The sequence below is a fragment of the Centruroides vittatus genome, unplaced genomic scaffold, assembly GCF_030686945.1.
Source record: "Centruroides vittatus isolate TY-2023 unplaced genomic scaffold, ASM3068694v2 contig_824, whole genome shotgun sequence".
NCBI classification, from domain to species: domain Eukaryota; kingdom Metazoa; phylum Arthropoda; class Arachnida; order Scorpiones; family Buthidae; genus Centruroides; species Centruroides vittatus.
In genome coordinates this window covers 1,157,807-1,175,091 of record NW_027122537.1, presented here as the reverse complement: position 1 = coordinate 1,175,091, position 17,285 = coordinate 1,157,807, and the positions used below count along the sequence as shown (strand labels likewise).

General features: G+C 29.2%; 1 protein-coding gene across 3 annotated transcripts in view; it reads right to left on the bottom strand.

Moving 5' to 3' along the window:
• Prp39 (pre-mRNA processing factor 39) overlaps window positions 1–15,259 on the bottom strand; it is a 92,840-nt gene extending 77,581 nt beyond the window's left edge. Inside the window, exons 1-3 of one of the 3 annotated variants that reach the window (XM_067278855.1) lie at window positions 15,145–15,252; window positions 3,024–3,182; window positions 2,822–2,902 (exon numbers count right to left, since the gene is read on the bottom strand). In XM_067278855.1, coding sequence (XP_067134956.1) covers window positions 2,822–2,902; window positions 3,024–3,102 — 160 coding nt within the window. In that variant the 5' untranslated portion in view covers window positions 3,103–3,182; window positions 15,145–15,252. Of the gene's footprint in view, window positions 1–2,821; window positions 2,903–3,023; window positions 3,183–15,144 lie in introns of all 3 variants that reach the window. The other 2 variants (XM_067278856.1, XM_067278857.1) reach the window with 2 other exon arrangements.
• Between the last annotated feature and the right edge of the window lie 2,026 nt (window positions 15,260–17,285).

Sequence of the window (17,285 nt, the reverse complement as noted above, 5' to 3'; positions counted from 1 at the left end):
TTTAAAGAAAATTTTTCATTAGGCTTAACATCGACAAAAATTCAACATGGCGGCCACACACATGGAGAAAAATTTCAACATGGGATAGGTTAAACATGTGGAAAACACACTATAAATGAGAATATAAGTAACATTTTTAAATTCACATATTATATGTGTCTTTTTCCAATTGCAAACATACAGCACTGTTCATATGGAAAAATTTGTACAAGGCTGAAAAGTTTAATTTTAAAAAATGGCCATTTCATTTGCAACAACCCAATAAATAGCTCTTACAGCAGTCTTTAGTTGAATTATTTCAATAGATTTTTGTAATAAAAATAATTCAATCAAATTTATATGTAATAATGAAATAAAAATATCTTACAAAAAAGAAATAATGCACAACTGAAAAGATAATTTTAAAAAACATTAAAAATGATAAATTTGATGAAATAGTTTTTATAGTTAACAGCAAAGAGATTTCAATGAGAATGTGATATGTGTTGATACATAAATTAATAGCAGACATTACAACTAATATCAAATGGTCAAAAAAATTTGAATATTGTATTTCAATTCTAAGACAGCATGATTTTGAGATCAAATCTTAACATTTCTTTTATGGAAGAAAATTTTTAAATAATCAATTTTATTAATTTTTTTAAGTGAAAGGTTAGAAAAACAATATACTGTATTTACTCGAATATAAGACAATCTTGCATATAGGACGAGGTGTGACTTTAAAGATCAAAATAAAGAAAATTAAATTTATTAATACAATTCTGATTTTATTTTGTTTAATAACAAAAAAAATATCAAATGCATATAAATGCACACATTATCCTGCAAAAATCTTGTAAAATCAACAACATAATTTGTTCATGTAAAGCTGGACAATCAGGAACTTTTTTGCCAATTCTTAACAGTCGAATTCACTCTTCGTCAATTACACTTGAGTTTTTTCGAATTCTGATTTCTAAATAATCATTTGTTTTCACATGGGAATAAATTAAAACTTATATCAGGCTCCCATATAATCTTGGAATTCAATTTAAAGGCTTTGCTTTTCCTATTGCTATTCATCTTTACTCCTGACAATACACAAGAACGATTCAAATGACCCAGATAAAATACTTTTGTTTTTAAACACCATAAGGTGAGAATCTGGTAAAAAATGCAAATGCACAGTTTACAAAAATTATACAAAAACAAAAGGAATCCTTTGCTCGCAGGTATAGGACGACCTAGGTTTTTGAAGCAGCGAAAAATGGTTAAAAACCTTGTCTTATATGCAAGTAAATATGATAAATGCTATGAAATAGATAATGTTTGTTAGCTATATTTCTATACTCTCTGCATAAATGACAATTTTTCTTATATCATACAATAAATTCATATCATATAACAACATGAATTTTAAATATTAAAAAGGAGTTTAAACAATCATTATAAGTAAAACTCATCTGAACTAATGAGAATATTTGAACAGTAGAGCCAAAAACAAAAGTAATATTGGCACATTATTGGTGCACATAGTCTACTAGTAATGACTGCTGAATGTTGTTTTATATCTGTTACAGGCTTGCCTGCTTAAAGTACTTTAAGATTAAATTAACAGAGTTATTGTTTACACACAAGAAATATTAAACGTTCTTTAAGTTAACCGTGATATTTTAAAGTACTTTAAGGAATGCAAGTAAAAGAAGAATTGGTAATATAGCAAACTTTTATAATGTAATGTTAAGTAAAACCCCAAAAAGTGAATTATAAATAAGTATATTTTCAGTTATTAATTCATATAAACAAAGATTGATATTTTCACTCTAAAATATCTCTTTTTACTTTATTTATTTATACAAAAATTACCTTGTGCCATTTCAATATCTGTTGTCTTATTAGTACTAACAAAGTTAAATTAATTAAAGCTAATTTATGTTATTCATGCTGTAACATTTAACAAATCAAAATGGTTAAATATTTCTTACATTTTTCACTAAATGTCAAATACTAACAATCATTCTGAAATTACATATGAACCAACATTAAAGTAATTTATTACTTAATGTAAAGTGATTAATTTTTATTTTCCTGTGTCTGAAACAAATATTAAACTGCAAATGTAAGACACCATCAATTACAAAACACATCTCTGTGTAGGATAAGTAAAAATGAATATAAAAGTGCATCTGAAGAAATACACTATTGTATAAAATGAATTCAATATTTGATTATAAAAATATAACTGCTTATAAATATTCATAATCTTTTACTCGAGATAAAAGTATAAAAGATCTAATAAATTCAAAATAATCCAGAATTTCTTATAAAATAGAATATTTTTATAATCATAACTTGAATTCCATAGATTCTAGGCTTATGACAGTATAAAGAATTAGTTTACCACTCTATAATTAATCAAAGATGCTAAAATATTTGATAAATACTTTTAACGCAAAATATCTCAAGATCATTAATAATACAGGTAGGATCTAAAAATATAATAATCAAAGTTTATTTTTAAAACTGCAACAATGTCCTACTTCTGTAGCATCATAGTTTATAGTAAATATTCCTTACATCTGGTTAACTTTTGCAAACCAAGTGCATTTTCTGTTAAGTGAAACAAATAATAATCAAGCATGCAGAATTACCATTGATATTAATCAGGTCCTCAAAAAAATAAGTATTTCATAGATCATAAAGTTTGGAAAACCAGTATATTTAATCTGTTACATATTCATAAAGTCAATATCTTTTTATACAAATTTGGAAACAACAAAATCCATAAAGAATGCACTTTATTGCATTTTTCTCCCTTTTTTTCTTTCCTTAAACTTACCAACATTAGTAGTAGAAGTCTCAGTAGTGCTAGAATCTTGCCCAACGTCAGTCTGCATTATTTCTGGTTCTTCTTCAACTGCTATAAAGAAAATAATAATAAAAATAAAAATATTTTTTCAACATTTAAACATCAAATTTAATTTATAGACAACTTAAAATTATTGTTTAGATGGATCAGTGTTTTAATATTCCTGTCGTACCTGTCTGTTTCTTATAATAGTCCATCCATGCTTTATAGTAATCAGCATACATAGCATTTGTATGTTCATTTTGTTCCATCTTCTATTACACTATGATGTTATGAATGTAAAACAGTCAGAAGTTCCCACCTTTATAGGATGACACTTTGTCCTTCTTTACTATTATATTGTAACAAAAGGAATCATTGGACTCCATAGATAAAATTGATCATTTTATCTCTTCAATGCACAAATCAATATGAAATTTAAACTCAAATCAAATTACCAACTAACTATATTTCAGATATATTGATTTTATTTAATAAATCATTTTAAATCTAAAATTTATTTCTAACATTTTAATTAATTACTCTGCTAATTAGTTGATAGCCATAATTTACACTATCACACATTAATTCAAAACTTTACAATAAAAACTTATAAGTAGAATTTTCAGTTTATTTTATATAAATATAAAGATTGAATATATCAATCTGAAATATCTTTTTTTTATTTACTTAGTTTATTTATTTACTTGTAAAAGCCGCCTTGTGCCATTTCAATATATAAATAAATACTTGCTGTCTTCTTAGTGACTAAGCTAAATTATTTAAAGATAACTTATGTTATTCATAATATGCATAAAAATCCAAACTGTATGAGAGCCATAATAAAAGTTACATAAAATATATTTCACTATTAAGTTTAAATATATTTCATTATTAATATCTAAATTAAAATGTGATCCAGAAATATTGAATTTTAAAAACAATGTGGAAGAAAATAAAATCAGTCAATTCAGAAAGATTATCAATGAAATTTATAGAAAATATGGATTGCATAAAATAAAAAAAATAAAAGAATTAAACTACAGTGGATACACAGATGGGCCTAGGGTCAATTTTAAAATGTGAAAAATTGAGATGGCAAGTATTATTTATTTTTCTCTTACAAGTGTTTGTTCATATGCTTAAAAAAAATCACCACATGGAAGACCATTTGTATAAACAGCTTGGCCATGTTCTCCAAGTTTTTATTTTGGTCGTCATATATTTTCTCTTGTGACTATTTGCTCCACTAGTTTTCCATTAATATCCATCAAATAAAGTGGCCTTTGCAATTTATTCTTTTATAAGACTGATAATTCCACATATATAGTACTTCATTTCATTCCATATATTGATGAGATAAAATTATTTGACTCCTCTTATTAAATTTGACTATCATATTCCTCATCCTAGTTTATTCCAGTTCAAGATCTCCTGCAAATAAAGTTTTTGTTTCACATTCTCTTTGATCTTAGCTATCAAATGTTTTTTGTGCCTCAATTCATCTTATATCCTGTATGGTTGATCATATATAGTGCTTTGTTTAGAATTCAATTTTCTTCCATTTGTGTGACATACCCAAACAAGCTCCTTTCATGTATTCCTCCACCATACCATCTAGGACTTTCCAGTAATTTTTTGAATTTCCTTATTCTTCAGTGTGCATTTTTGAGTCCCAAAAATTTCTAAAGTCAATTTATTTTCATCATTAATAACTGCTTCATCTTTCTCTCCCCCAGTGCCCAACATGCATTTCCACACATTAATATTAGAATGGAAGTAACATTAAATTCCATGCTTTAATTTTGTTTATATGGAGATTGTTTTTTTTTTATTTTCTATATTTTGGATAATTTTCTACGTGTTATTGATTATAAGATTGTTCATTTTCTGTCTACTTCACCACTCTGCTCTATCATGTAAGTCTTAATCAGTTAGTTTGATAATTTGTTTTCTTTGATAAAACAAAAGTTTGATATATATTAACTTTATAAATTTCTTTCTTAAGAATAATATATCTGTGTGTCGTTGATTGTTACTTCATTTCATTTAAATTTTTCTGTCCTTTCAATTTCTAATGCTTTGGTTATTGCCATTTCTAATACAAGTTTAAATTTGGTTCTTGACTCCATTGGTGTTATTAATCCTTAATTAACCATTTTATTAATCCTTACACACTACTGTTTGTGGAAATTGCAACATTATGAAGGAGTTATCCAATTTCAATGAAATTTATACTGTTCATTACAGATATGATGGTATGTAATTTAATCACAAGTGATTAAATTTTGTACATATTAATTTTAAGAATACAGAAATTATTACTTGAAAAAATCAGTATCTCAAAGCCTCTGCAAGCTACAATAAGAGCTGCTAAACATCTTGACAATGAATTGAAAGAGACTTTGGATAGTGTCCTGGGGATAGATATGCAGGCAGTTTGTATGCATGTCCATAGTTCATTGGTACTGACTGCTGGAGGACTTTGACAAGTCAGTTGCCAAGTGACCATAACCCAGACTAGAAATTGCAATCCAGCAGGATTTTTGCTGGACCAAAATCATTCCAGCTGGATCCAGCACGGATATATTTTTGTTGCAATAAAGTGTTATCCATCTATCTATTTATCCAGAAATTTATGGTTTTTTTTTTTTTAAAGAAATAAAACATTTTTTTAAATACAGTAAACTCCCGATTATCTGGTTTGCGGATTATCCGTGCATGAATTTAATTTTACAAAAATAATTGTGTGTATGTATTTTTTAAATAGTTACAACATGGCCCTGAATTCTGTTGACACTTTGTTGAAGTACATCAACCAATGGGAATTTGAGTATAACGACATAATAGCTCTTAGAAAAATTTGAAATGATATTAAAAAAATCATTAAAAGATTCCTGCAAAGAAACCAAAATCACAGATTTTCTTAATAATAATGAGCATTAAACATGTTAAAATAATTGTCTGCCTTAGAAATGTATAATATGTTGTATTTTAGAAATAAATAATTATAGTTCGGATTATCCGTGTTTTACGATTATCCGATTATCCGTGCCACCTCTCCCCACCATTAGCCTGGATAATTGGGAGTTTACTGTACTTAAGAAGCTTTTATTATTTAGACTGGTCACTATAAATCAGTAAAACTTCTTATACATTTAGGTAGTAAACTTAACTTTGGTTAGGTTTAACACTTGAGATAGAGATAATTAACTTTAAATGTTTAGTTAGATTATAATTATAATGTAATCTTTAAGTTAAATAATAGCAAAGATAATTCTACTAATTAATTTATATTAATAAATTATAATAATGTAAAGATGGATAATCAGTGGCTAAGTGGCTATCAGTCTTACCAGTTTTCTTATATAGGCTCTACATATTAGTCTGTAGTTATTTATAAGTATATAAAACTATGTACTGGAAGTAGAATAAGTTAAATAAACTACACCTTTATCAATCCAGCAAAATTTAATAAAATAACATTTTCAATCGTTTTTAACGATCTTCCTCAGTTACAAAAAAAAGAACATAAAATTTGTTTGGAATAAATATAAAAATTAACGGAAAATGCCCAAGTGAACAAAATATAGATAAACAAAATAAATAGTAAAAAGGAAAAAAATATAAGATATAACAATGAAACCAGCATTGTCCATTAATAACATTAATTAATGTAAAAGGATCTTCATGCGGTAGACAATGAGTCCGCGTCTCTATGGTTTATACAACCAGTTGCCATGTGCACCTTGCAGATTTCCTAACTCTCAAGATGTTTGACCATTTGCCTATTCGTCATTGTTTTTATAATTGCCGCTTGATCCCATTGGACATTAACATCCTTCTGTCTTGCGTATGATGCCAACACAGTGTAGTCAAGGTTCTTACCGATTGTATATTTGTGCTTCTTGAGCCTTTGTTTTAAACTGCACATTGTTGCACCCACATAAACAAGCTTGGAATTGAAACATTGGTCATGTAAAGGCACCGAATATATAATTGTTGTTGAATTCCAATCCTCTTTATTTTTATTGTTTCTTAAAAGTTTGAAAACAGTGGGATTACATCGGTATACAATGTGAAAGTTATTAGACCCAGCAGTACATCTATGTATCTTGTTTAAAAATGGGATGTAATTAAGCACTATTCTTTTTATATTTATTTCGAACACATTTTACGTTCTATAGTTAATGTTGTAATTTTTTGTAACTGAGGATTATTATTAAAAGCGATTGAATACGTTATTTTATTAAATTTTGCTGGATTGATAAAGGTATAGTTTATTTATAAGTAATTTAATTATTAGTGTTAGTAAAGTAATGAGTAGCAGTCTAGTAGTTAGCAAAGCGGCAACGCTGACAACATAGACTTTTGCGCCATTATTTAGAAAGTTAATTGAGTATTTGTGGATCCGCAGCGCTGGATCCAGCAATTGCAATCCCTATCCCAGACAGTTCAATAGGTAAGATGTCTGGCAAGCAGGCAGGCCAGAGAAGAAATATCTGCTGTACCTTGAAGAGATTTTGAACATTCCTGATAACATGTGGTCAGGTACTGTCCTGCTGGAATATAGCATAAGGAGTGCTGTGAAGGAAAGGTATGATATGACTTCTGCTTCAAGTTTCCTGATACAGTGGTTGCTGTTGAGATTTCCCTCAAATCATAGCAGGCAAGATAACGAATGGTATCTGTCTAATGGTGCCCCACGCCATCACTCTTGGTGTTCAGCCAGTATGATGCTCTAAAATGCATGCAGGAAGATGGGATTTACCACAATACCTTATAATGCATATATGGCTATCATTATGGTCCAAGTTAAACTGGAACTCATCTGAAAATACAATTTGTTGTCAATCAGCACATCATTATCTGTATTCATAAATGCATTGTAGCCCAAAAAATTGATGGTTTAGGATCAAGGGAATATGCTTGCAGAGGGATGCATGAAACCAGTCTCCTTTGAAGCAGACTGTGTTGACTGTGCTGTCAGAAAATGCCATGCCTGTTGCAGTGCTCCACTACTTGTGTTGATGCAGAATGGTCTGACACAACCAAATGAAAAAGATGTCTGTCATCCTGTGACATCACCATATTTTTTGATCCACTACCAAATTTTTGATGCACCTGCATCTTGTATCTTGTCAAGGTGTTATGCTCTGTATGAGCAGCAATGTCACTACAAAAGTCCACCTTCATGCAGGCCAATCATGTAATATTCAGTCTCTCATTTGTTGTGGTATTGCACTTTCAGTGTTGATGAGGAATAGAAAGTACTAGAAACACTTTCACAACTTGCTATCCATGATGTACTACTCATATGATCCTAAACAGTCCTGTATATAAATACAAGGCTGTTTAGGATCTCTAACTAGACAGCCAAGAATCACTACTGAGCCTAGACATGTGCAATCACTCTGCAATTTTGATCATTTGCTTATCACACCCTGATTTACATATCCTGTAAGTTTCAAGCTAATGTCATGATTCTTTCAAGATGTTGCAATTTTCACAAACAGTAGTGTATTTTCAAGTCTTTATAGATTAATGCAGATATTTTTCCTGTATCAGTTTGTTTGAAATTCTATAGCTCTCAAAACATCTTCCATAACTGGTTTTTGTACTGAATCAAAAACACCTGAAATCTGAAATTTATGTAGCTTTCCTCATTTTATTCAAGTATTTTTTCATTAATCTGTCTAATAGTAAATACTGTACTGTACTGTACTGCATTTGTGTTTGAAACCTGTCTACATTACCCAAAAATTTTTCATACATGTTTTATTCTCTTTCCATTAAAATTTTATCAATTTTATCTCGTACATTTAATAGTGATTCCTTTGTAGTTATTACAAATTGTTCTCTCATCCTTTTTAAAAATCAGTTTTAATTTCCAATTAAAAATGTCATCATTTCATTATATCATGTATAATTTACTTTGACAGTTTGATCTCAAATTAATTCAAACTGAAAATAAGTGATTTATGGCATTAGTCTTTGTTTTACCAGATAGTAGCCTGAATAGCATACCATCAAAATTGAATTCATTCAGTTTGACTGATGTAACTGAGCCAAATAATCAACCTTATAATTTGAATTAAAAACTAATTTGAATCAATTCAAATTTTTCAATTACATAATACTCAATTACAAATGCTGTAGTTTTCAGATTTTTCATAGAGAATTTAGTGTTATCAACATACTGGTACACATGTTATTTAATCTATTTAATTATAATCTTTTTTCTTTACAAGTATTTTATAGAGTAGCATTTTTTCATAGAAAGAGGCCACTTTGTATGAAAAAATGCATTTCTAACATCAATGATGAAAATTTTTGATATGTAAGAAAGTCTTGTAGTACAGTGAAATGTCATTATAACGAATGCCAGTTTAACAAAATTTTCAGTACAGTAGACCCCCGTATAACACAGTAGTTACATTCCGTGTTATGTGAATCCATGTTGTACGAGTCACTTAGATTTTACAAATACATGAGCCATTCACAGCCCAAAGCAATTAATTTACTTGTTATATTTAAAATAACTTTTTTTAGTAATCAGGCTTAAGGCACTACACCAATTTTTATGGCCGTTGAATAATGTTTTTTTCACAAGAAAACACAACTTTCCTGCCTAAACTGTCTATATATACACAAGCTGCTGGATGGCGGTCATCCAATCAGCATCCTCGCTATGCTGGTAGCTCTCAAGTAGGTCTGCTGCTCGTCCACTATTGGATTCGACCAATCCTGTTGAGACACGAGTCGGCCATGACAATCTGTCTCATTCTTTTACCGTGTTATACAAACACGATCACAATTTTTCCACCATGTTATATGAATCTCTTATATAAACCTGTGTTATAGGGGAGTCTACTGTATAACAAATATATCTTGAATCCCCTGCCAATTACCTATTCAACTAAATGCAAAAATGTCTAAGTTTACCAAATACCATTATAACGAAAATTTCAGTCTAATGTAATAAAAATTCTGTCCATTATGAAAGAATAGTTTCATTACAATAAAATCTATAAATGCCATTCATTATTAGTAAATGAATTCCAATAATGAAAACCATTCATTATTAGTAAATGACAAATATTGTCAAACAGTCTGGCAACATTAATTTTAATGTCTAGATCAACTGACAACACTAATTTTATTCCTTAGTTATGGTTTCATTTTGATGATATTATTCTACAGTTTATTGACAAGACTATGTCTTGTTTATAAAATTGTACTGCCTGCTGTCTTATCAGCTTAGCAGTATGAAGGAGTACATGTCAGAAGTTGAAATTTGGCTGAGTATTAGGTGCCCAAATCATGCACACACAAAAAAAAACCAGACTTGTAGGTAGTCAGGGGACCAAGAACCGAAACACAATAAAATACAAAATGGCAACACACTCTACAAACAGGCAGTAGTGCGAGATTTGTACATGCGTTGCTCATTGGTAAGTTGGAAATACAAATATTGTGAAATCGAATTTTGACAAACACGTGCATTGGGAAGTTCGAAAAGCAAATGTTGCTAAATCGAATTTTGACAAACAAATCTTTGAAAAAACCCATTTACTTGTCCCGTGTTATTTTCCACATATTTCTGGTCGCCATGTGCTAACCTTGACCAATTGACTGGCGATATCTCATTTCATCATCGAAACATTTTGAAACTAGATGGCACCATCATTATAATTTTATATTAAAACTAACTTCCAAAATAGAATTATTTTTTCTTTTTACATTTATTAATATATATATATATATATTTCGTTTGTGCAAAATAAAAAAATAATTGCAAATGATACAATAGCCACCATTATTTTTTCAAAAACAGGAAATTTTCACATTGACAAAAATTCAACCTGGGACGTCATGCAACGAAGAGAAAGTTCAACAATCGATAGGCTAATTTCAATGAAAATGCATTGTGGAAGACCTCATGGTCATAGCTGTGGCTGGCAAAGTTTGAATGATTGCGTTCAAAACAAGCGATACCAAAGATGATTGGAGAATGAGAATGTGACTTGCCGTGAGCGTCGAAGTGATCCCGCTTAGTAGTGAGTCTCCAAGACATAGTCTTGTCCCAAAATATGGCCTTGCCATTTTACTTGTTTCTTTTACAGTTTACAAGACAAAATGGAAAAAAATAAAAAAATGAAAGCAGTTTTCTTTAAAGGAGACTAATAAAATATTAGATAACATTAAAAAAGGAATTAAACAAAAAGATGTACCTGAGTCGACTGGAATGCTGTGTCACAGTACTGGATTTTATCAAAAAAAACTTTGATTAAAAGAAACAACATACAAAAATTAGACTTCTTTAACAGAAAATAACAGCTTCAAGCAGAAACAATTAAAAAAGCAGGATTCCAACTAATCAGTACTACTACATAGTTATTTTAGTTGTTTGCTCATGATTTTTTTTTATTACAGATTAATTTTTATTCTAATTCAATGTAACTTACATTCAGTAAATGTGAAATTTGGTTCCATATAAATACCAATAGACAAAGTGCATTTTTAAAAACTTTCTTACTCCAAAATGTAAGTGATTTTTTTATCATCAATAAATTTCTTTTATCCTTGCATTTTTTACCATATTTCACTGATTTTCAGTGAAATGTTGTTATACTGACATTTCACTGTATTCATTAATAAGTTTTAATAATAATGTATATCAATCATTGCAAAGCCATATATGTATATAGAAACATCACCAAACAATTGCCTAAATAATCAGGCTATAATTCCACTAATTTAATAATTAATACAAAGTAATTTGCTACTAGAGATAGACATTAGGCACCATCTCTTAACAAAATTAAATTATAAATTTAATAATTTAGAACTATCTGGAAGTGATGGTCCTAACATCTACCTCTAGTAGAAAATTACTTTGTATTAATTATTAAATTAGCAGAATTATAGCTCAATTATTTAGGCAATTGTTTGGTGATGTTTCTATAATAATGTAAACATATGGTCTATCATTCCAGAAAATAACAAATTGAGCTATATGAACTGGACTGGATCAACAGAACAAATAGAGAGAGATCAGTTTTCTGAAAAAATTTGCCAAATTATTTGGAAAAGATATTGTTCATATATAATCTTGATTTTAATTTCAATATAATTTAGCATATATTATATTATATTAAACTATAAGTTCTTAAATACCAATTCCTCAACCAGTAAACAAATTAATTTTTAACATGCCCATCTAAACCAGCAAAATGAAATAATTTGTATTTTTATTTTGCAATTATTTAAAACAATATATACAAAATAAAAGTTATTAATCTGAAGGAATAAACAAGAATTAAAACTGCTGTTTCCATTATTATAAATATTTTAAATGGGATGTTTTAGAAATTAGAATTAAACAGCCACTTATGTTAAAGTGAATGATGCTCATTTGCACTTAGTTCTTGTTTCTTGTGTCAATAAAATATTCTGTATGCATATTTGTTTTTCAACATTTATATTATCTGATCTAATCGTTTTATGCACTTGTGTAATAAAATCTACATTTTTTCGGCAAATTTTTGTGAACATTTTTATTGTCTTCTCTTTTTCATAAATGCTATCATAAACTCAAAAGAGGTAATGAAATTTTTTTCTGTAATGTAATTTAGTCTATGATTATTGAATCATAAATTAATTCAAACTGGGGATAAATTTATGAACCAATCCTAAATTAAGTCAGACTGGGATTTATGAATTTTGATCAAACAAATTTCAAAAATCCTGAAATGTTCCATACATCAGTTTCTGATAATCAACTTCAGCATGCTGTGTAAATAGAAACATATTTCTTTCATTCAAATAAGTAAATATTTAAGATGTTGCACTTTATTCAAATTAAAGATCCTAAATATATGTACTTGAATAAACAACCATTGTATAATGTCAGGATGACTGACAAAGGGCCAACAATAATGGCTATGATATGAAAGCCAATATAAAGATATATTCTAAAATTAAATTATTTCTTATAAATAAAATTTGCGGAATGCTGCAGTCAATAAAAAAAATTATAATAGAAAAATACTTTTTTTGTTGTTTTTGACATTTTATAACTCAAATTCCAATATCTCATATTTTATTCTCAATCAAATGATATTTACTTTTTTTGATAATTTAGATAAAGAGTTAACAAAGCCATACCATTCAAAGTGGATTCAAAGATATAATTTTAAACAGTTATGAACCTATACCAAATTTATCACAATGCACAGTCATCATCTAAATCAGTATCCTTTTTTAACAAAATTTTGTAATTATGCATATATTGATGCAAAAAAATGTCAATTTTTGTTAGTTTAAATAATTTGTAAATCATGATCCATAATATATCATCAAATGAATCTTATCCAGCCATATATATAAAATTTTCCACCAGTTATTCCAATACTTTGAATAATAATCTACAGAAAATATTTAACAGTATATTTTATCTTTGGTCCTGCATGATCAACAAAAAATAAGAAATTTTATAAGAAAATTAATATTATATAAATTTTGTCTCATCAATGCAATCAATAATCAATAGGCTATCATTAATGTAGTTATTATATGCTTCTAAGCTTTTGCATACTTTTAGCAATTAAACAGTAACTACTATAAAGTAATGAAAAATATTTACTATTGACAATTTAGTCAGAAACTTCAAATTACATAAAAACAATGCAAAATTCCATTCATCACATGAATCAGAAAAATTTCATCATCAGCACAATTTTTTTTAATATTTTATTTAATAATCTTTTGCCAGACTAAAATGCATTAAATTAATTAATTAGTGATGCTTAGAAAATTATTTGTTCACTTATTCATATATTTCTCATTTTGAAATGAGTGTGCCTTCTTTCTACAAAAGATACTCAGATGATAATGTACTGTACCATTTACATTCTGCACCTGGTCTATACAACATAATATCATACATAATATCTGATTAATTTTTGGTTATTTTCTTTCAATTTTTTCAGTCAATAGCAAACAATACAAATAATGATTAAAAATACAATTTATATTCATTTTTATAAATTGACTTTTATCAAAGTATTTTGAAATGATTATTTTTTTTAATTTTCTTACTTCAAATCATCATCATGCTGAAATAAAATAAAAATCAAATTTTTGTATAATTATGTCTTTATTAAAAATGCAATATATCATTTATAGCTTACAAGTAAATGATTATACTTATTATTATTATTATTATTCTAGCAATAACTATTGTTTATATTCTAGTTATATTGTTGCACTCTCAAATTTTATTATTTTTTTTCTTAAATAATTATACATTTTTTCATAATTGCAATTAAAGATATGAAGATGATAAATACCTCTAAATTTATAGCAAAAGAAATAAATATAAGACAGCACATTTATTCATTTTATATATATAGTATAAACTTTCATTGTTGTTTTGCTTGTAAATTTTTATCTGAATCTCTTACAAAAGTATGTAATTTATCATTTTATAACCTAGAAAAATTCTTATTAAAAATTTATAATATAAAAATCAATTTTAATGTTTATTTAATTTATCAAATGAAACTTACTTAATAAAAACAACAGATAAAACGTTATTAGCAGATAAAAAAAAAATTAAAAGAATTATTTTATGAATCATTTTCCACTATTTTTTATAATTAATGATAATTTTTTAAATCTGAATTTCTGGATTTTTGAAAAGTATTTAAATGTATGGTATTCATATAAAGTTTAACAAAATCAGGGTAGAGTTTACCTTAAGGTATTTTATACTAAATAAACATAATCAAGTTACCTAAAGTAACTTCTACCCAAAATCATAATATTCTAGAATTTATAATTTTTCTAGAATATTTTTTTTTAATTAGTTCTAAATTAATTTAAAACTAAATTCGTATTCTATTGAAATGAATGTAATTTAAATTTCATTATAACTAATGCGTTGGCTTTATTTTTAATTCAAAGAACTCGACGGAAGTGATAATTTAACCTTCCCAATAACCCTAATGAAATTTTTCTCATTTATAATAGAGTCAATCTCTAACAAACAAAAATATGCAATAACTACATTATTACATATTCTTTATCTTTATAAACTAAATTCAAACTGTACATGTATGGGGCTTTAATATTAATATAGCAAAAATCCAAACGAAGTACGTTAGGCCTAATACAAAATCGGCATATACAACATCAAATGGAACCTTTCATTAAGTACAAAATTATGATGCACTTTGATTACTTTAATCAGTAACAAAATCATCTATCATCAAATAATAACTGAAATAACATATAATTACAAAACTTACTGATTTTTATATCATTCGAAGAATTCATCAAAATACGTAGACCAACAGTGTATCAAACAATGAAAAAACACGACGAATACGTTACCTGTAGAACTTGTTACTAGGGGGCTCTTCTTCGAAACATGATATTAAAAATATAAATCGAACATTTTTAATTACAGATATATATATAATATTATTTAGTATACTTTATTTTTAAGTTAGCATTATTTTTAATTTCTAATCAGTTAACAGTCTTGAAGATTTTTATTATTATTTTTTTTTTTTCCAGGCCCATCGTGGAATCGGGTCTTGTCAAACCACTCTCCGAAAAAATTACTGAGGTTTTTCGATCATTCTATATTCTATCCCCGGGTCACCAGAACAGTAAGCTAGCGCCCTAACTGCCTCGGCCATCCTGCCGGCATTCTTAAAGTTTAACGATTTGAAATACGAATGATTATACTTTTGAAGATACTTTTGTAATACTGTATATTTATGATCATTTCGCATAAGTTAAATGATCATAAATGTATTATAAAAGTAGTTAAAATACTCTCACAGAACATTTATTGTTTATAAAATTTATGACGAAAATTTTTTCATAATAGTGTCTGCAAATTTGTTAGACAATTAACAACTCTTAAAATTGGAAACAACTTTTTTACCAGCCGGATGGCCGAAACGACTACTTCCATAAAAATTCATATGCTTAATCAAGAATTTTTTAGGATCGGATGGATCGGGTCTGTTGGGCCTTGCCTATCACCAAGAGCATTATCCGAATCCAGAATAACAATGTTAAATGTTCGTCTTAGTGTGGGGACCCGAGCGAGGTCCGAATTGTCACCCGGTGGGAGGTGCGACCTCGGAATGCGTCAAAGTTCCAGTTGCGGGGGCGGCAAAGAAAATAGGGATGTACTATAGATTACCATTTATGGAATTTCAGGATTTTGATTATATATTTGAACTCAGGTGACCGAGACGAGTTCAACGGTACCCTATTTTTGGACCGGAGACGAAAAATAAAAAAGTTATCATACTTTTTAAGTTACCATATTTTTTTAACGCTCTCACGAAGACGGCACCATAGTTGCTAGTACTGCCATCTTGCGGTAAAGTCTGCAACCATGACGTCGGACTACGGTCATCTCCAGTAGGGTTAAACACGCGATACGAGAGCGGAGAGAGCGACGTGAGTTCCGATCATCGCGCGATCGCCATTTCGGTTAATGTTACTTATGGCAGTGAACATGGCGGCCGTTCCCACTGTTCGTGCTCCCGACTGACCTCCCGGAGGGGAGCCGCCAACAGGCCGCCATGTGCTAAACGTAACTAGTTATTGATTCACGGTAGTTCTTGAACAAAGTAAAAAAAGGAGGGGAACGTCTACTAAAGGCAATTTTAACGGCAAGCGACGCGACTTCCGATCGCGATAGCGAGGACGACTTAGCGGATATAGCACTCCCTATCATCGCGCAATCGCTGGAAAAAAGTAGGATAACTTTATTATTTTTCGTCTCCGGTCCAAAAGTAGGGTATCGTTGAATTCGTCTCGGTCTCCTGAGTTCAGATATATACTCAAAGACCCGAAATTCCATAGGTGGTAATCTATAGTATCCCCGAAAATAGACCGCGCGACAGAACAATAGAGGTGTTTTCTTTAAAGAGATGTAAGCTGAGAAAGTAAGTGAAATAATGGGTCCATAGTCGAAGCAGAGCTAGCAAGAGGGGATCCAATTCGAACTGGCGGCTGACCTTTCCCGCGCCCTCTGGTGAGTTTCAAATTGTCCCAGGTGACGAGATGAGACCAATAAGATAACGTTTCGCGGGATCAGGTTTAAGCGTTTGGTAAGGAGATGTACGCGTAAGAAAAGATAGGATGGTCTTGGTGGTGGCGCGTGAACGACAGGTAGTGCTCTCCGCGGCTGTGGTGGTGTGAAAAAAAAAAACGTACGTTTTTTTTTTCCACACCACCACAACACCACCACAATTTCCCGTTCCAAATACAATAAAGAGAAGGAAAGACTTTCTGACAGTGACTGAACTTCCGGCTCATAGGATACCGACTCAGCGATCGAGCCCCAGCTAACCGCCACATCCTAAGGAGGACGTAGGACTATCCCCGAAAGGCGAGAAATTACGGGATCGGGAGAACTTAG